Source organism: Fistularia commersonii, chromosome 17 (assembly GCF_037954325.1).
Source record: "Fistularia commersonii isolate RoL2024-O1a breed Wild chromosome 17, RoL_Fcom_v1.0, whole genome shotgun sequence".
Taxonomy (NCBI): domain Eukaryota; kingdom Metazoa; phylum Chordata; class Actinopteri; order Syngnathiformes; family Fistulariidae; genus Fistularia; species Fistularia commersonii.
Genome location: NC_141300.1, coordinates 1,338,328 through 1,363,095, shown reverse-complemented (window position 1 = coordinate 1,363,095; position 24,768 = coordinate 1,338,328). Strand labels below are relative to the sequence as shown.

At 53.7% G+C, this 24,768-nt stretch overlaps 3 protein-coding genes across 5 annotated transcripts; 1 reads left to right on the top strand and 2 right to left on the bottom strand.

The window, feature by feature from the left end:
- Positions 1-718: 718 nt before the first annotated feature.
- Positions 719-2,416, bottom strand: bncr (bouncer). 3 transcript variants are annotated; one of them, XM_086163620.1, is made up of 5 exons: positions 2,157-2,416; positions 2,053-2,078; positions 1,883-1,988; positions 1,425-1,809; positions 719-1,338 (listed from the first exon to the last, which is right to left on the bottom strand). In XM_086163620.1, the coding sequence occupies exons 4-5, from the start codon at positions 1,445-1,447 to the stop codon at positions 873-875; spliced, it is 489 nt and encodes a 162-aa protein (XP_086019746.1). In that variant the 5' UTR covers positions 1,448-1,809; positions 1,883-1,988; positions 2,053-2,078; positions 2,157-2,416; the 3' UTR covers positions 719-872. The 3 variants fall into 3 exon arrangements, with proteins under 3 accessions (XP_086019746.1, XP_086019747.1, XP_086019748.1); XM_086163621.1 differs by lacking the exon at positions 2,053-2,078; XM_086163622.1 differs by lacking the exon at positions 2,053-2,078 and having other exon boundaries at positions 2,228-2,416.
- An 825-nt stretch (positions 2,417-3,241) lies between these two features.
- On the top strand, positions 3,242-12,742 carry pik3c2g (phosphatidylinositol-4-phosphate 3-kinase catalytic subunit type 2 gamma). Its single transcript, XM_086163657.1, has 32 exons — positions 3,242-3,658; positions 3,729-3,808; positions 4,373-4,527; positions 4,617-4,731; positions 4,821-4,932; positions 5,332-5,402; positions 5,487-5,550; positions 5,614-5,739; positions 5,825-5,855; positions 6,007-6,190; positions 6,275-6,397; positions 6,500-6,628; positions 6,703-6,817; positions 6,895-7,028; positions 7,283-7,471; positions 7,551-7,644; positions 7,714-7,808; positions 7,925-8,105; positions 8,189-8,296; positions 8,378-8,470; positions 8,588-8,717; positions 8,799-8,935; positions 9,010-9,179; positions 9,705-9,861; positions 9,936-10,045; positions 10,121-10,289; positions 10,956-11,074; positions 11,140-11,236; positions 11,318-11,381; positions 11,477-11,556; positions 11,640-11,765; positions 12,069-12,742. Exons 1-32 carry the CDS (start codon positions 3,242-3,244, stop codon positions 12,219-12,221), a joined length of 4,128 nt encoding a protein of 1,375 aa, XP_086019783.1. The 3' UTR covers positions 12,222-12,742.
- A 3,188-nt stretch (positions 12,743-15,930) lies between these two features.
- Positions 15,931-20,874, bottom strand: LOC147224647 (1-phosphatidylinositol 4,5-bisphosphate phosphodiesterase zeta-1-like). Its single transcript, XM_086163656.1, has 11 exons — positions 20,682-20,874; positions 19,644-19,845; positions 19,174-19,318; positions 18,791-18,943; positions 17,975-18,136; positions 17,552-17,714; positions 16,979-17,095; positions 16,515-16,672; positions 16,320-16,440; positions 16,078-16,227; positions 15,931-16,013 (listed from the first exon to the last, which is right to left on the bottom strand). Exons 1-11 carry the CDS (start codon positions 20,872-20,874, stop codon positions 15,931-15,933), a joined length of 1,647 nt encoding a protein of 548 aa, XP_086019782.1.
- Positions 20,875-24,768: the final 3,894 nt, after the last annotated feature.

Genomic DNA, 24,768 nt, shown 5'->3' with positions numbered 1-24,768 from the left:
AGTCCGACGCCGCCACACAGCCGCGGGCCTCCAGGGCGCTGTGGTTGCCGTAGCGACCATCAGCCACAAAGCACAGCTCGCCAGGAGGGCACTCTGTCACGGCCAGCTCGAAGGCCCTGCCCTTCTCCAGGAGGGGGCGGTAAAAGCAGCGCAGGTTCCCGCCCTGGAGGCATGGCAGCAGAAGATAGAGCAAAACAGCCAACTGGAGAACATGCATCGTCTTCAGCGTGCGAGGAGGAAGAAGAACGCTGGGTCACGTGTTTCACCCGCAGACGTTCGGGACCAGGTGGAAAGATCTCAAACTGGAAACAAACACAGGAGATTCTTTTCAGAGTATCCAAACCTGTGGAGCTGTGGTCCGCAGAGGAGATTTCACCAAACTTCTTGAGGACATCTTGTGTCTGTATCACTCCTCTTCAGCTGGATGAAGATTAGGTGGGCTGGCCCTCTCGCTCTCTCCGCACAGGTGTTCATGCTTTCCTCTGATCATCAGCGTGAAGGTCTGGAGATCTGACCGCGATGGCAGAAAAGACTAACGAAATTCAGGACTCATGCGGAAACCGTTTTCACTCCACAATCAGGTAAGCAAACCTGTTGGAGCTCCTTGAGGTCACCTCCGGCACCCTGCAGATCTTCCTGCAGTTCCTTGAAAGATCTACACACAGGACACCACACTTGGGAGGGGGTGAATTCAGAGCTTCTTTATTTAGCTGCACTTTCTGATGAGCATAAAGACAGACCAAGCCATCAGAGGCACCAGGAGGATGGCTGCTCGGTCCATCTTCTTCTCTCTGGAGCAACGACATCTCACACAAACATCAAGCTAGATCTTCTCCAGGTGAGGACTTTTCACTGAGAGGCCTCTCCTGTCCTCAGGACTGCAGTTCCACCTCAGCTGCAGAAGAGGGTGCTGTGTAGTTGGCACATGAATCCAAAGGCTCTTCCAGGAGAAGACCTGTGTGGTTCACGTGCCCTGTGGATTTCACGGTCCAGTCGAGGAGCTTCTTTAGGAGGGACTCGGCACGCGGGGGCTCGTTGCAGAGATCTCGGCAGCAGCAGGCGTGGCTGACGTTGTACCGGACCAGACGGTGGGAGACGGTCTGGTGGGTTCCGCACAGCTGGACGTCCAGACAGCCCTGGGCCGAGAGCACGTGCACGGAGCCGTAGAAGCCCCTGGAGCTGGAGCAGCGCTGGTGGGCCAGGCATCTGCTGGTCAGGTTGGAGCAGGAGATGCCTTTGTACTGCAGGGGACAGTAGCGGCAAAGGAGGTTGTCCAGGCCGAGAGCCTGGAGGAGCAGAGCCGAGGTCAGTAGCACCAGGAGGAACCTGCCGCTGCACCTGGACGGAGATCATAAGGTGAGGTTTATGTCATGGCACCGAGAGAGAGAGCGCGCTAGCGAGTCTCCAGCCTGTGTGTTCCTCACCTCCCATTTCCTTGAGATTCCATCTTCGCGAGGAGGCTGCCAGCTGAGGAGCCTCCATAAGGACACGACTCCTGATTACCAAGCAGGACCAGGTGTGGTCAGAAGCTCCGCACACCTGCACGGAACCCGTTGAAGAAACACAGACTCAGAACAAAGTCCCGCTGGAGGCTGGCTTTCACGTGGACTTTATTTTCCCTCAGAACCGTTGCTCTCCAAAATCTTGGCAGAGAAGAGGCTCAGGTCCAGAAGCACCATCTGCTGGCTGCTCACGCGTCCTGCGCCGGCCACCACTATGTCCCCCCTCGGAGCTCCGCTAGATCAGTCGGTCTCATCTTCCTCACAATCCGTAGCCGGAGGAGATGGCTCTTTGTCCAAACAGAGGCTCCTGCAAAGACAAGGTGACCTGAGATGTTTCCCCTTCTAGATACTTGGTGTGTGAAGGGTTCAGGTTGACCTACACTCAGCGCCTCTTCCTCAGAGAACCCGTCCTCCCAGTCCACCTCTCCCTCCTCCGCCGGGTCGTAGCTATACCTCGGGATAAGCTGATGCCTGAGCTCCTCCAGCCTGAAGGACAAACCCGGGTCAGAACAATGGCGCCGGGCCACGGGGTCCCGTGGCCCACACTCACCTCCTCCTCTTCTTGATGAAGAAGCACTGCAGGACAAACAGGCACAGCGGTGAAGCTTCCACACTTCCAATCCAACTGGACGGAGGAGTAGGTGGAGATCTTACCACTGCTGCCAGGGACCCCCCCAGGGTCACCAGCCCAAGGAGGATCAGAAGGTACAACCCAGAAGGAACACCTGTGTGCGGGGGAGGAGGAACGAGGGTGGTGTGGTTGAAATGCATGTTGCTCTCCTTTTCTTCTTCCTCGTCTCCTCCCGAGTGCTCCTCAGCTCACACCTTGGTGACACATTCAGTGGAGGGTCGCTGCCATGGCGAGACTCTGATGCCTTCAGAGAGAGAGAGAGAGTGTGTGTGTGTGTGTGAGGACGGCCCTGCTCCTCTAACTGGAGCTCCAGAGACCCTGAAAAATCTCACCTCAACCTGCTCTATCACATTCCTGAGTGAGGAGCGGACTGTGTGTGTGTGTGTGTGTGTGTGTGTGTGTGTGTGTGTGTGTGTGTGTGTGTGTGTGTGTGTGTGTGTGTGTGTGTGTGTGTGTGTGTGTGTGTGTGTGTGTGTGTGTGTGTGTGTGTGTGTGTGTGTGCGTGTGTGTGTGCGTGTGTGCGTGTGTGCGTGCGCGCGTGCGTGTGTGTGCGCGCGTGCGCGTGTGTGTGTGTGTGAAACAAATCAATCAAAGTGTTTCCTGGCAGGAACACACACAGAAAGTGTCAGGCGTCACCTGACACTTCCTGTGTCAGGTGACCAAGGGAGCACCTGCCCCCCCCCCCCCGCAGGTGTGTTCAAACACACCTTCTGGTCGGACCTGCTGGCCCGGACGCATTTTGGATTCCACCTCGCTGGTGTTGGAGGTGACCTCAGAGTACTCGCATTATCAGATCTTTGGACAAGGAGGAATATTCTTCTGGGATTACAGATCAACCCGTTGAGTGTCCCCGCCGGATTCTGATGGCTGAAGTTCTGCCACGGCGGCTCAGGTGGACCTTCTGGCCTCCTGGGAGCTGAAGGTCGTCCTTGAGGGTGCGGGTCCTCCTCCCCTTTAAGAGGCGAGGCTCCCGAGTCCAGGTTTGAAAAGCTGTTAATCATTAGATCTTCGTCTGGTCTGAGCCTTGAGACTCCCGAGCCAGAGGTCCTCCTCCCACGTCTGTCCTGAGGAGGTGGAGCCGGCTCCTTTTGGAGGAGCTCCGGACACCATGGACTCTCCCGGGAAACCACGGGGATCGATCCAGAGACAAAACGCAGACCCAGGGGTTCCCCCCTCCCTGAGGGAGGATCTCCAGGGGCTGCACCTTCACATTGAGGCTCTACCTGAGGACCTCAGGGCTGGGAGCTTCAACCCTGGGGCAGACTCTCCAGCGGACGCCTGGTCTGACTTGCCCGGGGGGCGACCTCCAGAGGACCCGGGCACTTGGGGCACAAAAGGCCCCCCCCGGGCCCAGGTTCCGCCCCCTCTCCCTAGGACCAGGATCTCCACTGCCGGTCCGCCGCCTCCTCTTCCATGCAGAAACGCAAGAAAAACCTACGTGGACGTCCACAGCAAGCGTTTCTCCTGCGACCTCAGCATCCCGGCCCACCGGCTGGCCCGCTCACACACAAGGCTGGACCACCACGTGAGTAGACCCCGTTCTCCCTGTTGGAGAGCCTGGCCTCTATGAAGGCTTATGTCATGTTCCTCACCAGGACCCCTGGACCATCATCCTGGAGGACACCCCGCAGGGCAGCACCTCAGACCTGGCTTCCTTCTGTGCTGCCACTTCCAGGTAAGACAGGTCTGTAACTGTGGTTACACTCAAACATAGGACATAGGATACCCCCCCCCCCCCCACACACACACACACACACGTACACACACAATCTTCTGGACTCTGAATCTATAAATGAATTAGATCAGATGATTCTTGTAGACCTTCTGATCCATTTATTTGTTGGAACCTATTTCTGATTCTGATGTTCTCATGAACATTCAGCCGCTCAGATGGTTTTCAGTGAGTTCTTTCTGACCGGGAGTCCCCGTGAAGCCGAGGTTCAGACCTCCGTCTCACAGCCAGAAGGTCTTCGCCTGGCCTCTCTGTGTGGGGTTCCTCCCACGGTCCAAAAACGTGCAGGAGGTTCACTGGAGACCCTACGAGGGAATGGTTGTTTGTTTGTGATGGGGAACAGTAGCGCATCTGACGTGTCCTTTGATTGGCTGGTCCGGGGGGGACAGCGGGACAGGCTCCGCCCCCTGACCCTGAGCTGGCCCTGGGCTGAGGAGGGTGACGAACGAACCACACCCGTCGTTGGTCCGGTGTGACTCCAGGTACCTCACCAATGTCCTCTTCCAGGTTGATGTCCCAGTTCCAGCACACAAACGGGACCTGGAACCCTGGTCTGGTCCGGGCCCGGGTGCTGCCCCTGCACCCCACCCTGCTCCAGAGGGTCCAGATCTCCATCAGTGTGGCTGTGGACTCCACTCCGCCCGTTCCTCTCTCGACCCCAGGTAGAAGATATGACGACCTAAGTGATTCTAAACTGAAACCTTTAGGTATCTTCTACGAGGAGCCTCATCTCCATGTCTGGATCCTCCAGTCAACAGGACAGTGCAGAGTCTGATCGAGGAGACCCTGCAGCTGCTGGAGCTGCCACGCCCTGCGGGCGGGGGCTACATCCTGCAGCTCTGTGACTCCCAGGAGGTTCTCCACAAGTAAGCCAGCTCGAAAACCTCTCCGCTGCGTTTGTCCTCGGACGCCCCCAGATTGGGATGTACAGAACATCTGGAGTATTCTCTTGCAGTGACCAACTGCTGGGATTTCACGAGACCATCCAGGTTCACTGCAAGTTCAACCAGGAGGTCTCCCTGCGGCTGGTCCACGCAAACAAGCTGGAGCGCCGCCTGGCCAGGGACGTAAGTCACTTAACACGTCTTCTTCACTCCGGCTGTCTGTCAATCATCTACCGGTTGGAAGGAGCGGCCACTCTGGCCTGCAGCCAGACCAAGTCTGGCAAGAACCTCCACCCTTTGGTCTGTAAACACCTGGTGGGTGGCTCCTGGCCTGCAGGGCAGGCAGAAATGGAGCAAAGGTGGGCAGGTCTTCTCTGAGGCGTTGTCCCCGATGGACATTGGGAGAAATGGTCAAACATCTGGAGGGGGGTCCCCTCACCCCAAGCAGAATTCCCCTGGTGTTTTCATGGTGAGAAGGTGGAAAAAGGTGTGATCGGAGCAGAAGACTCCCTCGGACCGGGAAATGAAACCCGAGCTGATATTCATGGACCATAAACAGTGCTGGGATGTTTCTCCCTGCAGGCGGAGGACGACTGCAGCCCGTGCCACCTCCACCACCTGCTGCGTGCGGCACGTGTCTTCAACACGAGCAAGTATGGGCCGTCCGACGCTGTCGCCATGATGACGGTGTGTCAGTTGAAAACATTAGAGGGGGGTTTGTGTTTGTCCTCCTGAAGGACAGCCCTGCAGGAAGTTCTCCTGAGCTACAGCCGAGAGGCCTCGCAGCTCATCAGGAGTCAGGTAAGCGGGACTCCTTGGATCTGCTGAAAGCGCCGGGAGTCCAAACACCGCTGTCCTCTGCAGTCGGGCATGAACGTGAACGTGCTGGTGGGCCTGGTCCGCACCCTCAGCAGCCTCCTGTGTGGGGTGTCTTGCCGGGAGCTGGAGGACGCCATCGGCCGGCTCAACAGAATCAACCCCATCCCTCTGGTAGGAGGTCCGGATGTTTGCTACTCAGCAGGCTGGGCAACGCCGCCCTCGTTGCGCTTCTGACGACAGGTGTTTCCCCTCGCAGAGCCTCCCCGAGATGTCCGAGTGCGAGACGGGTGAGTAGAAGAGACGCAGACGGGCGGGGCACCTTCTGGTGAATTTTGAAGGAGATCGGAGCGCTCGAGGTTTCCAGAGATGGAAGGTTTGGGTTTGGTGGGAGGGGTTGCTGCTCGCCGTTGAAGTTGGTGTTCGTTCTCCTTGATCCAGCCATGACCAAGCTCCACCAGGCCCTGCTGAAAGTGATGAAGATATTCTTTGAGAACTTCCAGTCAGATTTCAGGTGTGAGGAGATCTCCGCAGACCTGCCAACCAGTGATGTGGAGCTCAATGGAGATATACTGCAGTTCAACATTGCTGCTCTCTACAAGCTGCAGCCCGCCTGGGTGACGCTGTGCGTGTGTTTGTGTGTGTTTGCGTGTAAACACGTGGGTTCCTGTCTTAAGCTCCAGTATGGTCCCCTCTCTGTGGTCTCCAGCTACGAGTGTTTCTCTATCAGCTGTGAGCCGACGGTGATGGGCGTGGAGGTCTGCTCACCTGGAGTCTCTGAGAACATCAGCACTGCCTTGGCGTTCGGGAACAACATCCACTGCAACCGCATGTAAGGAGAACCACTGTAGCTGCTGCTCACAGGTGGTAGAACATGACGTTGGACCTTGAATGGAGAAGCTGCAGATCTCGTGTGTGTGTGTGTGTGCTCCAGGATGGTCTTCCCGGTACCTGCCAATCAGCTGCCGTATGAGTGTGTGCTGACGTTCTCCCTACTGGGCTGCAGGAGGGGGCGGAGCCCTGAGTTGCTCTGCTGGACGGGGCTTCCTGTCTACAGGAACAGGTAGGAGCCACACCTGTCCTGGTCGCATCATAGGTAGAACATCCTGGTTCCTGATGGTTCTGATGTCCGCCCAGGACTCTGGTCGGGGGAACGGTCCTGCTGAGCCTGTCCATGCTGCCCAGGCTGCCGGCCGCCGCCGCTGCTGCCGCCTGTGACTGCCACCGCCAGGCCGTGGGTGTCATCCTGCAGGTCGGTGCAGAGCCTGTGAGAAGACCACGTATGGAACCACACCTCCTGGTAACCTCACCCTGACCTCCGACCCTCAGTTGGAGTTCTCGGACGGCCTGCGGTGGAGATACCAGCGGCCCGTAGCTCTCCCAGAGTCACTGGTTTTTTCCCCGCCCTGCGAGGAGCTTCAGAAGAAGATGCTGGAGGTCTCCAAGAAGCACTGCCTCTGCTTGTGAGTACATGAAGAGATGACTGTTTCTCAATGGAACCGAAGTTCAAAGGGAAGCAGCCGGTTAGAACTATGAAGTGGTGGACTGAGAAGATCGGGACGTTCAAACTTTCTGACTTTCACTGGTGTTTTCAGACATTCAGGAGAAACAAAGCCTCTGAGAGGAAAGAGCTCTAGACTCTTTGCAATCGGATCTTTTCCTTCCTCAGGAGGCTTCCTCTCCCTCAATGAGCCCACCAACATCTCCTCCTTTCCAGTCTGACCCAGAATGAGAAGAGCTTCCTGTGGAGCAAACGTCACTCTGCCAGCAGAGGCAGCACGTTCCTTCACCTCCTGCTGGGTGGAGCTCCACGGTGGAGGCCGGAGGACCTCACCGAGATCTACACGGTGGTGGAGGCCTGGGGGCTGGAGCTTCCAGAGGAGGCACTCTTCCTGCTCTCCAACAGGTGGGTGATCCCGACCCAAGTCTCGATCCGGCGGAGCCCGGCTAGAACTTCTAGTCCATCCTGGTGGTTTGTCATTCAGCTTTCATGACCAAACGGTGAGAAGGGCAGCGGTCCTCTTCTTCCAGAAGCTACCTGATGACGATCTGGAGCAGTTCCTGCCACAGCTGGTCCAGGTGACCCTCTCATCCCGCCTTGCTCTCTGCATCTGTGTGTCCAAACTTCATCCTCATCTTCATCGGCAGGCTCTGAGGAGTGAGTGGGAGCTGGAGGGACCTCTGGCAATGCTCCTGCTAGAGAGATCAGTGAAGAACATCCGGATCGCCCAGCAGCTCTTCTGGTGCCTGCTCGCTGCTGATGCTTGACATCTTCAGATCTTTGAGTGTGGTTTGACGTTTGTGTGCGTGCGTGCGTGTGTGTGTGTGTGTGTGTGTGTGTGTGTGCGCGCGCACGCAGGCTGCTGGAGGACGCCCGCAGCGACCCGTACCTCCAGAGCTGGTTCTCCAAGGTGCAGGCGTCCCTCAGGCACTGCTGCGGCCGGGCGCTGCGTCGGGAGCTGGAGGTTCAGACCAGGCTGCTGGCGATGCTCGTCCAGGTGGCCGAGAAAATCAGAGCTTCCGAGAAGACGCGGCGGCAGGTTCTTGGTCTTCACTCACTCCTCGAGATCATTCAGATCCTCCACATCTGCACACCAGATCATCCTGTGCGCTTTTTCTGCAGAGCCTTCTAAAGACGGAGATGATGAAGATAGACAAGTTCTTCAGGGATGGGAGCAGCTGCTGCCTCCCACTGGATGCTGCAGCGCACGTAAAGGGAGTGGATCTTGATGTAGGAACCACACACACGCGCACACACACACACACTCACACACACTCCTACACTGGGATTTCTGTGGTCTTTGACCTCCAGGCCTGTAAGGTCTTCAACTCCAACACGGCCCCTCTGGGGATCTCCTTCATCTGCGCCGATCCTCTGGGCAAGAATATCAGTGTCATCTGCAAGGTGGGTCATGAAACTGGACTTATTCTTCAGGGAGCCCTTAGAGGTGGAACCCCCCCTGTGGGAAACCCGGATTCTAGACTTTCTCTGGTAATCAAATGAATTACATGTTCTGCCAAGACAGGGGACAACCTGCGTCAGGACATGGTGGTTCTCCAGATTGTCCGCATGATGGACCACGTCTGGCTGCAGGAGGGGCTGGACCTGCGGATGGTCACCTTCAGGTGTCTCTCGACGGGCAGCGCTCAGGGTCCGTTTGGAGTCTTGGGTGGAGGGGTCTTAGGTCTTCCCTCAGGTTCTTCTGTGAAAACACCCGACCTGGTCTTTGCAGGTCTGGTGGAGGTGGTCCCAGAGGCTGTGACGCTGGGAAAGATTCAGCGGGAATGGGGTCTGAGCGGGACCCTTCGAGAAGACACCCTGGAGAAATGGTTCCACATGTGGAACAGGACCAAGGAAGACTACGACAAGGTGCGCAAACACCGGGACCTCCTTCGGATGTTCTCGTGGACCTCGGCTCCTCTTGACCTGCTCTGTGTCCTCAGGCTGTGATGAACTTCATCCACTCGTGCGCCGGCTGGTGCGTTGCCACCTTCGTCCTCGGGATCTGCGATCGCCACAACGACAACATTATGCTGAAGCACAGCGGACACATGTTCCACATCGACTTCGGCAGGATGATGGGGAACGCCCAGAAGTTTGGGAACTTCAAGAGGCGAGTCCCAGAAATGTCCCTGGAGATTTTCTAGCTTTATACATCAATTCGTTTTATGAAGGAAAGATTTGCTGCATGATGTTTGAAGGAAACAAGAGGCATCCAATCCTGCCACACAGATCTTCTCAGTCACACTGAGATGGTTTAGACATAGACAATCTCCAGATCATCTAACATGTGCTGTCCCTCTGGGCTCCAACCTGATCCTCTCCATCCTCCTCACTCCCAAAAAAGACCTCCACGTCTTCATCTGTCTCCCGTCTTCTCTTCGGTGTCTCCAAACCCGAGCCCTTCTCGAGGGTATCTAAACCTGTGGCGGACTAAACAAATGTTCTTCAGGTGTCCACAGTGTCCTCTCTATTTGGTTTCTTCAAGCTGGAGATGAAAAACATGCGTTGAACTTGAAGAGAAGCAGGAAGCTGCCTTTGAGTCGAAATCATCACTGAAAGACCCATCAGACACAGAGACGATTTCATGTCAAACGTGAGTAAAGTGGTATCTTCTCTGCTGGTGTCCTCCTCCCAGGGACCGCTCGCCCTTCATCTTCACATCTGAGATGCAGCACTTCATCACGGGTGGAGGGCAGAAGCCCCAGCGCCTGCACCGCTTCGTGGAGCTCTGCTGCGAGGCCTTCAACCTGATCCGCAGGAGGTCTGGCCTGATCCTGGCCCTGCTGGAGCTGGTGAGAGAGACGCCTGAACCCCCCACCATCACCACCAGCCTCATGGCTCATGTGTGTGTGTTTGTGGTTTCCAGATGATCCACGCTGGGATGCCAGAGCTGAAGGATGCCAGTGACCTGCAATACGTCCTCAACAACCTGCGCCCGCACGACACTGACCTGGAGGCCACGTCCTACTTCACAAAGTAACCCAACTACGCCAAATAATCCAGTGGTCTCGTTCTTCTGATCTTCTGCATCAAGCTGTTCTTATGGACCAGGAAGATCAAGGAGAGCGTGGGCTGCGTGGCAGTGAAGCTGAACTTCCTGACCCACAGCATGGCCCAGAGCTGGACCCAGGAGCCTCCGGGGCTGGAGGGGGTCCCGGCGCCCAGGACCAACATCCAGGGTGCCTTCATACAGGGGTGCAGCGTCCAGGGGAAGGACATGGTGAGGCCACTGCTCGGGTTCTGACGCCGCCCTGGAGGACACTCTTCAGCGGGGACGCTCAGATATCTCTTCAGACCTAGCTCCTTTGAGTTTCTGGGTTTTCTTCTGGCGCAGAGGTGGAAGTTGTACGCCCGGCTTGTAAACTCCTCTGGGGTCTGCATTCCTCCTTTGGATCACTTCTGGTTGTTTGACCTCCAAAGTGTCCGTGGGCGCCATGGTCAGGGAGTTCCTGGTCTAGATGGTAGATCCACACCTCGTGCGAACGGACACCTTTCGGGCCTCCCGTGTTCCACCTCCTTTCCCCGACAGCCGTTTTCTGATTTGGTCCTGATGGAGGAGTAGCTTCTGGACTCTGGCCAGATGTTTGATTGAACTTCCAAGCTGAGAGTGGCTGGGTGTTGTTCTCCTGCGGTCACAGCGAACACGAGCAGGACGTCCAATTGAACCGTCCTTGGAGAAGATGCTGGCAGAGGTTCTGCTCCAATCGCAGCCTCAGGGGGAGAATGTCAGGTCTTTAAACATTTTGGAAGAACTGCGTCCAGATTTAGAAGATGCCATTTCCATGGTGATGGTTGGGTTTCTCCACCAGTCCAATCAGCTTGTGAGGAACGTTGCCGGGAGACCTTCAACCGCCCAACGAAAGCCCTCCCTCTGTTTGATTGGCAGCTCTTCGACCTGAGGGTAACCATTGACGATGGCTTCCTGACCAACCAGCTGACATTCGGGCAGTTCGAGCTGATCCACAAGCAGCTACATAAGCACTTCATCAAGTCCACGCTGCCTCCGTGAGTAAAGACCGGCAGGTCCAAACCCAGTGTACTGCTGTGTCCTCACGCCACCTGTCTTCTAGGTTCCCCCGCTGGTACAGGATGTCCTTCACGCCGGGCAGGAAGATGTCCCTGCTGAATGGGTACCTGAAGAAGCTTTTTGAAGGACCTTGCAAGGGAGTACGTGCATTAGTTCTTCTCCTGGAGACTTTCTGACTTTTGACCCTTGAAGTCATGAAGCTGCTTGGTTGCTTCCTGCAGCACGAGTTTGTGTGCAGCTTGTTCCTGGACGGCCCTGGACCCGTCCAAGAGAGTGCGGCCAGAGGTGAGCTCCTGTCCTTCAATGATGCTGAGATGTTTGAGCTCTTTGGAAAGGCTGTGTTTGAATTTGCCAGCTTTGATGTTCTGATACGGTTGCAGAGCTCCGCCCCCAGATCCAGCTCTACATCTCCTACTTGGACTGTAAGCTTTCAGTCCTGGTCAAACACCTGAAGAACATCGTGAGTGTCAATCACTCTTGCTAGAGCACATAGGAGTGCCCGCGGTCCCATGCCCTCAAACCCTTTGGTCTTCTCTTCAACAGAAGCAGGGCAACGGTTCCAACCCGGATGCCTACGTGGTTACCTACCTGAGACCAGACCCTCAGCAGACGACCAAGAGGAGGACCAAGGTGGTCCGCAACAACGACAACCCCACATTCAATGAGCTGGTATCACAACTTTCACCCTCAAATACAAGGGCGGGAGAATGTTTCAGATGTGTGTTTTAGTCTCTGGGGCTCTGCGGGAGATGTTTCCACACTAGCAGGTGTTTCCACTCCACCTGAACACTCCAGACTTCTCCACATGCTCTCCTCTTAGTCACGTGTCTCTGTATCTATTGGGGTTATGGTGTTTCCAGCAAGAGATCAGACCTCCTAGCGCTTGAGGCCTTATGAGGATTGTATTGGTTAGAAGACGGGTTGGTATCAGACTGAGCAGAGGGCCTCTTCCTCGTCTTCTCCTCTTCACAGTTGCAGTACAAGCAGGTCCCATTGCTCCAGGGGATGGTGCTGGAGGTGATTGTGAAGAGCAAGAAGACGTTTGTGGCTGCGACAAACATCAGGCTGGAGGAGAAGCTGCTCAACAAGGAGACCTGGTTCCTCCTGGGGAACAGCGCTATCTGACCGCAGGACCGGACTGCCGCCAGCAGGGGGTGCAGCTACACTGGGGAAGCATGGCACCCTCAGGCAGGAGAGCAAACCCTCTCAGGATTAACTGACCGGTCTGGAGACAGACAGAGGGATGTATTGAAATGGTGCTTTTTAAAAAGTTACTGCCCTAGGTGGGGGTTCACAAACCTCAGCTAACACCAACCCCTTGCACCTCTATCCACAAGGGAATTCCCCCGAGGAGAGACCCTCCTCCTGTAGACCTTCCTAGATACAATCTTGTTTCAAGACTGTAAACTTCTGTCAACTTATGGACTAGTAAAGGGGCACTGGTGGAGTACTCACTGGGTGCCGGTGGAGTACCGAAGGTGTGGCGGTGGAGTCCTGGTGTTTCCTGGTGCAAGGACACGACTCCGCTGCTGCTCTGAACTCAGAAGCTGCAGTTTGAGGAAGAGGCAGATGTCAGATTCTTTTAGAAGAACCTTTTGTTACAAATGAGGGCGTGATGATAATAACAGTATGAATGTCGTCAAAAATGACTCGCAAAGGATTGCTCTGAACTTTAGCTGTCCCTGTTCAGGGACACAACCCCAGATTGCCCGGAGTCCACAGAGCTCCAAAAACTGAATAGCTCAAAGTAAACAGCTAGTTTTGTTTCTCTAATTAAGAAGTTGAAGGGTTGACATTTGTATTTGTTGGATTTAGTTTTTATCAATTCGATCCTGCAAATATGAGTGGCAGAAAGTGATGGCAAAAAGGTGAAAACATCCGTTGGGAGGCTAAAACAATCAGCCACTCTCCTGCAATCGGTGAAAAAAAAAACACATTTTCACACTGATGGCAGAAACGAAGCTTGTTTGAAATAGAGGGATTCATCACAGACAAAAATCAGTTTGCTGCACCGGTGTCATATAAGATCGTCCATTGCAGGTCACCGGTCCGTTCATTCAGACGTCATTTGTCGAGCATCCTTAATTGGGGGAATGTCCGTAGACGCTTGGGTTGCCTTGGTTGATGACTTTCATGCAATTTATGTAGAGTCTCTCTGTCCATGTTTGAAAGTGTTATTTTGACTGTTGCTGGTCAGGCGGGTCCAGTCAGGTCTTGGATCAGGGATTCAGGTGGAGATCCGGGAAAGCCTCCGTGAGTGTACTGCAGCAGGAGGCTTTTTTTTTTTTTTTTTTTTGTAGACCATTTCTGTCTCTGCTAGGGGTCCGAGGGGTTTGAAACGCCAGAGTGCCGCTCCCTCGGCGTTAGTGGGTACTGGCCTCGCTGCCTCCGCCACCTCTTAGAACCACAGCGCCGAGCACAGTGCCCCAATCAGTCCCTGTGTGGAGTTGCAGCTGACATACAGCCCGGCCATACAGAGAGTCACCTCTGTCTGCGCCAATCCTCAGAGCACAGGACTTGAAAAGCCAATTACTTTAATTATCTTAAATAAGTTAAAACCAGGGCAGCATCCAGCGCCAGGCTGCGCTCTGCCTCTATATGATATTCAGGAGTGTAACCAGCTCCACTCGGACAACATGTCATCCATTTTCTGCGCAACGCCTACACCAGTTGTGTCCCACAACACAATGCATTTTCACCCCATCTTGCTTCCAAGGTAGCTGCTTGAGGACAACAGGGAGGCCTCCACAGCAAGGGCTTCACTCCCCTCCAAATTCACCTTGGCAGGGGACATCAGAGTGAACCTTTCAATCAGTCTAGTAGAACCTTCCCAAGGTCTCACCGTTTCCTTAAACCGGTAATATCCTCATTGTTTTGCCTGTAACCGGTCCAGAAATGATTCAGCGAGTCTTTGAAACTGAATGTAAATAGCAGTTGGCACTTTTAGGTGAGATTGTTCCTCAAAAGCAATGGGTGATCGGTAAAATCCTCAGCTCTTAGATTGATGCTTGAAGACATAAAATGGGTCACGACGGGCTATAGGACCATGTGAGCATTTAAAATTACAGCCTAGGAAAACATACTCCTGTTACCTACAGTCTGTTGCTTTCTCACCGACTCCATTCCAAAAGAATGGAACCTCTGCTCCTCTGATTGGGTTGTAAATATGGATTCGAGCGACAAGAGAGCTGGAAGAGTCAGTCAGTTGTTGGTCAGTGGAGACACCGGTGATGCCAAGCTTAGTGATAGGACGCTGTGAGGTCTGGGAAATAGCGCTTTCATGTAACACTTTTCATACCCTCAGCTTGCTGAAGGTACTTCTTCAACTGTGCAGCGGTACAAGTTCTCCTGACTGGGCTGCAATGATGTTTCACAGTGGACCTAACACTCGCTGTTGTGCCTCAAGTACAGACTCGAACAGAAACTTATTTCTATTATCTCAATCAATTTCTGCATTCAACCATCATGTGTTGACCAAAAGGGGCTGAATCTTTTGTTCCAAGGATCCACCCCCACGTGTCAAGAAACTAATTCTCACCTTCCTGTCAACTCCGGCACACACCCTGGTCACTATGTAGCGGGTCCGACGTGATAGTCATCGGAAGTGGCCCCTCCATCCCAGAACATCAGCTCATTATGAGAGGCTTGAATTAGCATCTAGGCAAGCATGAGTTATTGAGCAGTTTTGGGGTAGGGTTGGAACTGCTGTTTTAATCACTGTATTCCCATGTTACCACTATGTTACTTTGTTAACTTGCTGCTGGTCCAACTCTACTATCTTTTAGTAACGCAAACACACCTACACAGGGCACTATCTATTGACATCCCTTTCATTCCTTTGTGCCCTGCAGCCCTGGTCATGTGGTAGCACCAGGTGGTAGCCTTCGGGCAACAAAAAAGCCGCCATTTTTGTAGTTCTGCATTCAGGCCGCCATTTTTGTAGTCCTGCAACACTGAGACTTGCTTCGGATCCCCATCAGAGCGTCCCTCTGCACCTGCAGACTCAGCATGAACATTATCCTCTTCCTCCGCCACGTGTGAGCACCGCGAACGTTGTCATTGCTCCGTTTAGGAGCGGAACTGGTTCTGTGATCGAGCTCGTGATTCGCGTTGCTCCCGTTACGATGAAACCCTATGAATGTGTTCCAGAACCCTGCTTTTCTTACGCCTTTTCAAGAAGAAAAAGGTGCTTCAGAAATGCCAAGATGTATAAAAATAATATGAAATAAAAGAGAATGAACAGAAATAACAGGGTTTTATTAAGCATTAACCTTGAAGATGGGACCAAGATGCCCGCGGCAGAGGAGGAGGCTGGGCGAGTTCTTCACTTGGATTTGGTGGAAACACCTGGAACGACACCCCATCAACCGAGAGCCTGGACTTCACTAGCCGAGGAGCATCTCCTCCACCCGCTCCACTCTGCATGGAGGTCCTCCTGCACCCACCTTGCTGCGGAGCTCCCGGCATTCGCGGACAGGTGACAAACAACATGTCAACCCTTAAGAAACACACAGCTAACCCACCAACATGAGTGTGTCCCACCACCCTGGATAAGAGGACCTCTTGAGGATGAACACTTTCACCAAAGACAAGTCACCCACGCTTCCACTCTCCATGCAGGAGAGGGAGAGCCTGCAGTTTCTATTTACGGTTTATCAGACAGCCTCCCCTGCTTCACCTGACAGAGACTTTGTCTTCATCATCACCAGAACCGTCTTTTGCACAAGGCCTTAATCATAACCACTATCTTCTCTCACTAAAGCTGGTCTCCCATGCAGAGAACCCTCGGAACTCTTTCTACATGTTTGTCTCCTGAGGATGAGTGGCTGTCTCCTTAGGAATAGGACACAAAGACAAAGAGGGAGGCCTGGTCCAGGATGTTTCCTTCCTGGGAGCGCAGGGGAACCCAGCGGTATCCTGAGGAGAACACACAGGGTCAGAGGGAGGACTGGGGTTTGGAGGAGACCAGCAGGGAGCTCACCTTGCTTCATGCTCCTGAAGGGCAGGGTGTACTGGCCCAGCTGCACCGGCATCAGAGCGCCACTGTGGCTTTGGACGTAGAAGCGGACAAGGCAGAGGTCAGCGGCCTTCAGGCTGAAGCTCATGTCGGTGCCCCAGTGAATATTGGTGTCTGAGGATGGAACCAGCGAGAAGCTCTACAGCTTGGATACGCTCCCAGGGTGTGTGAAGGACCCCAGCAGATGTTTGCCTTTCCATACTCACCAACGGTCTTCGCAGTTGCCGTTTGGTGTTTGCAGACGTCTTGCTCCATTCCAAAGATCTCCACAGTGACGGAGATGTCCTGAGGCCTCCTGGAGCTGGTCAGGTTGGACCCACTGATCACCTGTGCAGGAGCAGACCGGAGATCAGCATCCACCCAGTGAGAAGGACAATCACACACACACGCATAGAGCGCACCTGGAGATGGAGAGCCGTCCGTCTGCGGCTGGGACCAGAGCTCCTCTGGCCACTTAGCATCGAGGCCGGCTTCAGGACATACCCGCAGCCCCCGTTGTCCTGGAAACGGCCATCATTGAGGTCCATAGAATAACCCGACGTCTGGAAGTTCAGGGCCACTAAATAGAAGCAGGGGGGAAGCGGCATCACCTTCAACATCATCACCGCTATCACGTGGTGGAACAGCAGCAGAGGTCCAACAGACCAGGACCATGAGGAGCTTTTAAAGTTTTAGTTGGTTCTACCGTCTGTTCCTCATGGAGACTGTGACCTCTTCTTCTCCAACCTGACAAGCATTACATCTACACCTCTGATTGGACACAGATCCCCGGCTGGATCCCAGCTGCACCTCCATCCAGAAGGGCGGTGACACACACATACACACACACACAAACAAGCACACACACACACAGGTGATGTCTCACCGAGCTGGCAGCCGATGTTCCAGAACGTCTGGGGGTTGTAGTTGGAGGAGGTGACCCTCCAGCATGCAGGGTAGACCCTGGTGAGGAACCTGCTGTTGTGTTGGATGAAGTCTAGACCTGAGGAGATGGAGCAGAAATGGGAGGTCAAGGGTTACCTCTGGCACATTAGCCACGGGCCTTCACATCATCTCACGGATCATCTCACACACGTGTGAGATATCTCTGCAGCAGGGATATGGCTCCTCTGCTTTCTCCATTTCACAGTGACGTTGGACAAACACACCCCAAGCTTCTCAACACGAGGATCCCTGTCTCTGAGCCCTGTAGCCCACAGAGATAAACACCCAAGCTACCAGAGAGCTTCTACATGTATGTCTCCTCACGAGGCCCTCGGCAGATTCAATTCTAATCTGTTGGTTTAACATCTCCAGCCTCAGTGAGAAGCATCCCTCTGACCGAATCTGCTCATGAGGCTCCATCTGGACACGGCTCACGAGAACCACATCTGACACCCTTCAAAGCTCAAACACTGTGAGGTTCTTGCCTTGAGACAGACATGTGGGTGGGTTCTACCTGCACTTTGGGCTAGCCTGCCAGCCTTGCTCTCCGAGAAGGAGGAATTCTGGGAGCTCCTCTGTCTGTTCCTGGAGTGTTCGAAGTTGCTGAACCTGACAGCCTCGGTGTAGATCACCAGGTCTGACAGGGACCTTGCCACCATATGCCCCTCTCCCCTCATCTGGTCGGGTGGTGAGAAGACAGGGCAGACACAGGACATGGCAAGCAAAGGTAAACATAATGAAGATGTCTGTGTCTGCTGAAGACCTGGCCTGGGCCTCGGCAACTCACTATCCTCTGCAACTCCTCCCTCCTGGCGGCCCAGGATGTGGACCTTGAAGGACCCTCATCTCCCTGCTCCTGATCCTCATTACTGCTACTTCCCCTTCCCTCTTCCTCCTCCTCCACCTCCTCCTCCTCCTCCTCCTCCTCCTCCTCCGCCTCCGCCTCCGCCTCCGCCTCCGCTTCCTCCTCCTCCTCCTCCTCCTCCTCCTCCTCTTCCTCCCTGCCCTCCGTTCCAACCTCATTAGCTCCAGAAACTGATGCTCCTTCCGTCGTACTCGGAAGCTTTTTATTCTTGATAAGGATCTTATACTTCAGGTCCTGACACACACACACACACACACACACACACACACACACACACACACACACACATACACACAAACACACACACACACACACACACACACACACACACACACACCCAGAAAGACAAATTCAGTGAAATAGCACTCAAAGGGTGACGAAAGCACAATGATGGTGGAGAAATGTGAAGCTAGAAGAAGGAGAAGGAGAGCCTGAATCCATCTGCATCATTCTGCTCTGCTCCAGGATGGATTCCATTCATTCATTGTGATTCAGAAGAACATGCTGTGGATAACCCTGACGAGAAGATAGAAAGGAGCTGTGAGAAGAAGAGCTGGTCGTGCAGGTCAGAAAACCAGGCTCCGGTGTTCTCCAAGTCAAGATTGGTGGTCCTGAAACCCACCGAGAAAAGATTAAAAAAACCTGAGAGCGATCAGCTCGAGTCCTTGAAGAGGAAAGGGAAGAAGGAGGCCTCAAAGGGAGAAGGAGGCCTCTGGGAGAGAAGAAGGAGGCCTCAGAGACAGAAGAAGGAGGAATCAGAAAGAGAAGGAGGCCTCAGAGAAAGAAGGAGGCCTCAAAGAGAGAAGAGGGAGGCCTCAGAGCAGAGAGAGAAGAAGTTCTTCATCCTCCTGCTCCTACAGTCCCACCTCAGGCTGCTGTGTGTCTTACGTTTGGACTCGGGAGCTCTCCAGGACGGAATGTGTTCACGGGGGCACTCAGGAGTTTCTCCCCCAGTATGGAAACCAGGTGGTGGACCAGGATCTCCTGCTGCGCCGGGGAGCAGTGGTTCTCCAAGGACAGGATCAGCGGGTACGGAGACACCTGCCACAAGGACACCGCTTCATCAGCAAAGAACGCTGAAGGTGAGTCTCTGACCACAAACATCAGCGTGGAGAGCAGTTTCTGCTGTGTGAGCAGGATCCGGCGAAGAGCCCGAGCAGCCCTGGAGACCCGGAGCCTCCGGGGACACCTCCAGGAACACTTCCAGGAACACCTCCGGGGACACCAGTGTTCTGCTCGGATCTTCGATCACACCTGCCGCCAGGCGTCACCTCGAAAGCGTGTTGTTCCACAGTGGAGATGACATCCCTGAAGAGTATCTTGGAGGTCAGGGTGTGGCCGTGATAGACCTTGGGTTCCATGTTTGCGCCGTCCCAGCAGTCGATCTCCACGCAGCGGCACCCTCTCCTCAGGGCTCTGCAGACACACACACACACACACACACACACACACACGTGAATACGACATGCACAGAGCTGCACAAGACCTCTTCCTCCCCACAACTCAAGTCCAGAACTCCTGAGGAACACGAGATCACATCAAAGTTTCAGGCCGTTGCTCCAGTCCACCTCATCGTGCTGAATGTGGCCTGGCCTCCACCGTGGGGGAAGAACCTGTTTGTGTTGTGATGCGTTCACTTGTGTAATGTGATGAGCACCAGCGGCTCATCTCCTCGAAGGTACAGCCTCTGCAGCGTTAGCCAGAATGTTCACCGCTGGCGTGGCTGCAGCTGCTCCCCTACCGGACGTAGGCATCCGTGTGGCTCCAGCCCACGATCTGGTGTCCGGTCAGGTAGGTGTTGTGAGACGAGGAGATGAAGTAGGCACTAAGCGGCTGGTCCATGTCCTGGTACACGGAAGTGTGGTTCTGGTTGAACACGCAGCAGTCTCTGGACTCCATCCATCGCAGGAAGCCATCAAAAGTCATGCACCTACGCTCTCGAGCTGGAAGGAGAGAGAACGGGCGAAGTCAGGTCCGACCCCAATCCTGCAGAGATCCCTCACAGCCGCGGTGAAGGCGGATTCACATTTCCGAACCCGTCGCCTGGATGTCACAGGAAACAGGACGCAGCTGAGCCAGGAAACAACAGGAATGTGCACACCTGGTGGGTTCACTTCTCCTCACAGCCCAAAGGCAGTAACCAGGGGTGTGTGTGGGTGTGTGTATGTGCGTGTGTGTGTGTGTGTGTGGGGGGGGGTCCATCCTCGTCCATCTCCACAGAAACCTGCAGCATGGAAGACACGTCTTCAGACTGCATGTTGTTGTTTCCAATACACGCACTGTGAGTTCACATCTGGCCAGCACATCATGGGTTTGTGCACACGTCGTGTTTGTGTGCATGTCATCTGTATGAGCATCCATCTCAAATGTGTGCACCGCATTGGTGTCCACAACATGTATGTGCAAGTCATGTGCATGAAAATCACAAGTGTGAACTTCATGAGTGTGCACATCATGTACGTGCACGTCATGTGAGTGCACATCATGTTGGTGCACATCACAAGTGTGCACATCATGAGTGTGCACGTCATGTGCATGCACATCATGAGCAGGCACATCATAAATGTGCACATCATGTATGTCCATGAACATCCCAAGTGTGAACTTCTTGTGTGTGCACGTCATGTGTGTGAACGTCATAAGTGTGAAGTTTGTGCTCGTGCATCTGTGTGTGCAGATCACGAGTGTGCACGTGTGCTGCTGCAGCGTGGCAGTGGAGCGGAGCTGACAGTGAAGGACCACCAGGACATCCTGGTCCACCAGACAGGTCTTCACTCACCGCCCTCCTCCATCTCATGCCTGTCGATCAGACCTTCGGCCATGGCCTCATCCGCTGCGTCCTCCTTCTGCTCTTTGCGGAGGAAATGTAGGAGCTCCCTCACATCTAGAGAGTCCTGGGCGGTGGTGTACCTGTGGAACAGGATCTGGATCTGCTCTCTCGTGGAGGAGGGGCCCCACCTGGCTCTCTTCATCTCTTCCTGCACACAGATAGTCGTATATTTTCTAGACCGCCAACAGACCAAATATCATCTCATCTGTTCTGAGGATCATGGAGGAGAAGAATCTCAAGCTCATTAGGAGAGCCGGGTCTGTCCTGGGAGTGGAGCTGGAGTCTGTTGTGCAGGTTTCAGAGAGGAGGATGCTGAGGAAGCTCCTCAGCATCATGGACAACGTCCATCACCCCCTGCATGCCACATTGATGTCCTGTCAGAGCTCTTTCAGTCGTAGACTGATACCACCAAAGAGCTCCACTGAACGCTACAGGAGGTTGTTCCTACCTGAGGCTATCAGACTTTTTAATTCCTCTTCCCTCAGCCGCAGGGAATCTTCAATCTTTGTAGTTACAGTTAACAGTTAGGACAATTCATATTTCATTGTATTTCTTATTCTTCCTCCTTTCTACTATTATCTATTACTGTGATGTTTTTTACTTGAAAGTCTGGCACAACAATGTCCTTTGGGATAAATAAAGTTGTTCTCATCTCATCTCTCATCTTCTATCTGGATCTCCACATGGACCTTCACCTGGATCTTCTCCTGGACCTCCACCTGGACCTCTGCCCAACCCCAACCCCGCACCTTGTCAGCTGTGTTACAACTCAGTCAGTCCTGGATTCTGCTGGTCCTGGACTCTGTAGGTCCGGGACTCCATGTGTCCTGAATCCAACTGGTTTTGGTCCCTGACAGTTTGAGGCCCTGGTTCTGGAGGAAGGTTGTCCAAGGTTGGAGATGTTCCTCAGGGTTCTGTCAATGCATTCCTTGTCTGTGGCCTCAGGACACACCCCAGCATGATCATATCTCCCAGGGTTCGAGTTCCTCCTCATCCAGACAGAGCTCAGGTCTCGTCACATCCCCAGGAGAGGAGCCTTCTTTTCCTTCCACCTCAGAAGCCATAAGTCTTCTCCTCAAAGTGTGTCTCTTACCTGGGACCCGTCTACCTCCGGGAGAGCTTCTGGATGGACCTTGGAAACCTTCTAAAAACATCTCATCAGCCAGTCTTGATATTCACTATGAGTGGACCTCCTGCTCGTGTCAGAAGACTTTAGCTTTAGCTAGCGCCTCGACCTGTTAACCGCCGCCACCACTTGGCCCGAACACCTCCAAAACATCTCCGAGACCCAAACTTACCTGGAAAACCAGACGCGTCTGGAGATATTACAAGTATGCAAAATATTTAGGAATATTTAGGAAGGAATTTACATGTATTTACAAGTATTTCTGGCTTACAGAGGTGGCTGGTCAGAGGAATGTTCAGTTGCTGTCAGTTGATCAGGGTGACGTGGTTGCCATGGCGACCAGCATCCCGAGGCCAGGGCGTTGGGGGGGGGCGTCCACACAAGTGACGCGACGTGTGTCACATGACCGGTCACGTCAGCAGCCTTTAAAGCGGTTGCAGCAGAGGCGACCGCCGTTGCGATGGTGACGCCTCCCGGGCCGGCGGCCGCTCGTTCCAATACCAGGAGATCGGGGCGACCCCCTGAGACTGGACCGGACCGGATCGGACCGGGCCGGACCGGAAGACGGTGGAGGCTCCGGACGGGCACACATGTACATTCATATTCATCTTTATATTCGTCTAGATATAGTCACGTCTTTTATTTAGACATTTATATATGTTCAAATCTATTAATAATACATTTATATATGTTCAAGTCTATTATTTAGACATTTGTTTATTTTCAGGTCTATTTTTTTAGACATCTTTATATTTATTTCCCTATACCTTGAGATTTAGAGATAAACATGTATTTTTATTGATGTATGATGATTTAGGTATGCATACATTTATTTCTATATTCATAGCTTTTTACATTCATTTATCTATAGATCACATATTTAAACATCTACACAGTCTTACATTTATTTGATGAAAAATTAATTTCTTGAATCTGATATGTGTTATATGAATTGATCTATTTTTTACATCAATATATTTGTATAGTCATTATTTTTATAGACATGTATTAATTTCTTAATACATCCATTAATGTAATTATATCTATTTATGGACTACTTTGCATGTTTTGTCAGATGGACAGCTTGACAGGCCCACGAGCTGTCGGTGGTGAGCCAACTTTTGAAGAAACACTGTTTCAGCTTGACATCCGGCCTGAAGGTCCGCCTGGTGACCTTATCATGACAGCCCTGTCGTCAGAGCTCCGGCTTCCCGTCACTTCCGTCCCGGACAAAGTCACCTCGGCCCCAGGGCCCCGAATCTGGCATCGCTGAAAAGAATCACATGCATCAGAGGAGGAGCTGCAGGCGTGATGAAGAGCGGCGGCCACAAACCCCAGAGAGGCCCACGCAGCAGATCCCACGCTGATCGCGCAGCGCACTGGAGCACGACTTCCTTCACGCTCACACCCATTTAGGAGGTGACTCACTGCCGGCGCCGGCCGACCGGCCCCGGGGCCTGGGGCTGTCACAGCCAGCCGCCAGGCGGGTTGACGGGATAATTCCCAGGCGGGGATAGGGGGGCTCTGCACACACACTCTGTCCGCATCACTACACATACCCACATTTGGGTGCAAAGTGTTTAGCTGTGAGGTTTTCATTTGTGTGTGGATGAAGCGGGAGGTCAGAGCCAGCAGGTCCGGCCCAGCTTTGGACAAACCTGCTCCTTTCACGGGACCCCGTCTCCTCTGGCGGGGTCCAAAGCCAACCTGATGACTAGTCTGTGTCCTTGGTGGCTGTAATTATGGTGCAGCCCTGCTGACAGGCGCTAATTTCATTAGCGCTGCTGCAAATGACGTCCTAATAGTTGGACTTTGCTAATTGCATCTTGGATCGCGGGGGGTGGGCCGGCTTCCAGAAGAAGCACTGCAGCCTCAGCTCTTCTGAACCACAGCCTTTCCTGGACTTCATTTCCGAGCAGCTGCCAGCAGTCGGGGGGGGGGGGCTGACTTATGAGACACTGATAGATGATCCATTTAGCTTTATGGAGAGTGACACCCCCCCCCCCCCCCCCCCCCCCCCCCCCCCACACACACACACACACATAAGCACACCCACTGATCCATCTGTTTCATTCAAAGTAGAGCAGTCCATCAGAAGCTCTGCAGATGTCGAGCCACGACTTCTCCTTCCAGGAGAGATCCTTCAGTCCAATGCGATGGAGGGTCCTGTCCATCTATCCCACCCTCCCCTTAACTCAGCTCTGATCAATGGTCCACCTGCAGCAGTGGGTGGAGGTGGAGGTCTCTGTCAGATGTGCTCCACCTTCTCCATCCATTCCCCACCCCCATCTCCATCCGTCACATCCATCCTGGCTGAGGAACGGGAGCTGGGTGACATCTCATCACCGGCCTGCCATTGAGACAAGTGGGAAATCAATACTTATTGATCAGTGCCGTCCCTCCACACACACATCCGCACACACACACACACACACACGCACACACACACACACACACACACACACACACACACACACACACACACTCACATACGCCAGTGCAGTGTCCTGTGCAGAAGGCAGATGGCCCGACAGACTTAAAGGCAGTAGAACATGCTTACTCGCCCAAACACAACCTCCTTCTGGAGCTCAGCTGGGTCCTACTGTACTGAAAACACACACACACACACACACACACACACACACACACACACACACAGCCCCCTGAATGCATGGGAATCACAGGACATCAACCAAAGTCCAAACTGCTTATTTGAATGCCTTTTAAGTCCCTGCGTTTGCTTCCACGGGTTCTGAGGGGGTTCCTGGAGGAGATCGTCAAGAGGCCCAGCGGAGCCCACACTCCTGCAAGGGTCTGCGGACCGAAGACAAAGACAAGGAGGAACCGCTGATCTTCTTCAGAGGGTGTAGAAGAGTGGACGGCAACTGGCCTTCAGCCGGGCTGTCCAGA

What these genes read in the sequence shown, in the direction of transcription:
- bncr (XM_086163620.1), bottom strand. Translation starts at nt 1,447, where the DNA reads ATGGAATCTCAAGGAAATGGGAG. An exon ending in GAATCTCAAGGAAATGGGAG is followed by an intron (nt 1,339 to 1,424) that starts GTGAGGAACACA and finishes ATCTCCGTCCAG; the next exon opens with GTGCAGCGGCAGGTTCCTCC.
- pik3c2g (XM_086163657.1), top strand. Translation starts at nt 3,242, where the DNA reads ATGGACTCTCCCGGGAAACCACGGGGATCGATCCAGAGACAAAACGCA. An exon ending in CTTCCTGTCTACAGGAACAG is followed by an intron (nt 6,629 to 6,702) that starts GTAGGAGCCACA and finishes ATGTCCGCCCAG; the next exon opens with GACTCTGGTCGGGGGAACGG. An exon ending in CTCGACGGGCAGCGCTCAGG is followed by an intron (nt 8,718 to 8,798) that starts GTCCGTTTGGAG and finishes TGGTCTTTGCAG; the next exon opens with GTCTGGTGGAGGTGGTCCCA.
- LOC147224647 (XM_086163656.1), bottom strand. Translation starts at nt 20,874, where the DNA reads ATGAAGAGAGCCAGGTGGGGCCCCTCCTCCACGAGAGAGCAGATCCAG. An exon ending in CACACGGATGCCTACGTCCG is followed by an intron (nt 19,319 to 19,643) that starts GTAGGGGAGCAG and finishes GTGTGTCTGCAG; the next exon opens with AGCCCTGAGGAGAGGGTGCC. An exon ending in CTTCAGGAGCATGAAGCAAG is followed by an intron (nt 16,014 to 16,077) that starts GTGAGCTCCCTG and finishes TGTTCTCCTCAG; the next exon opens with GATACCGCTGGGTTCCCCTG.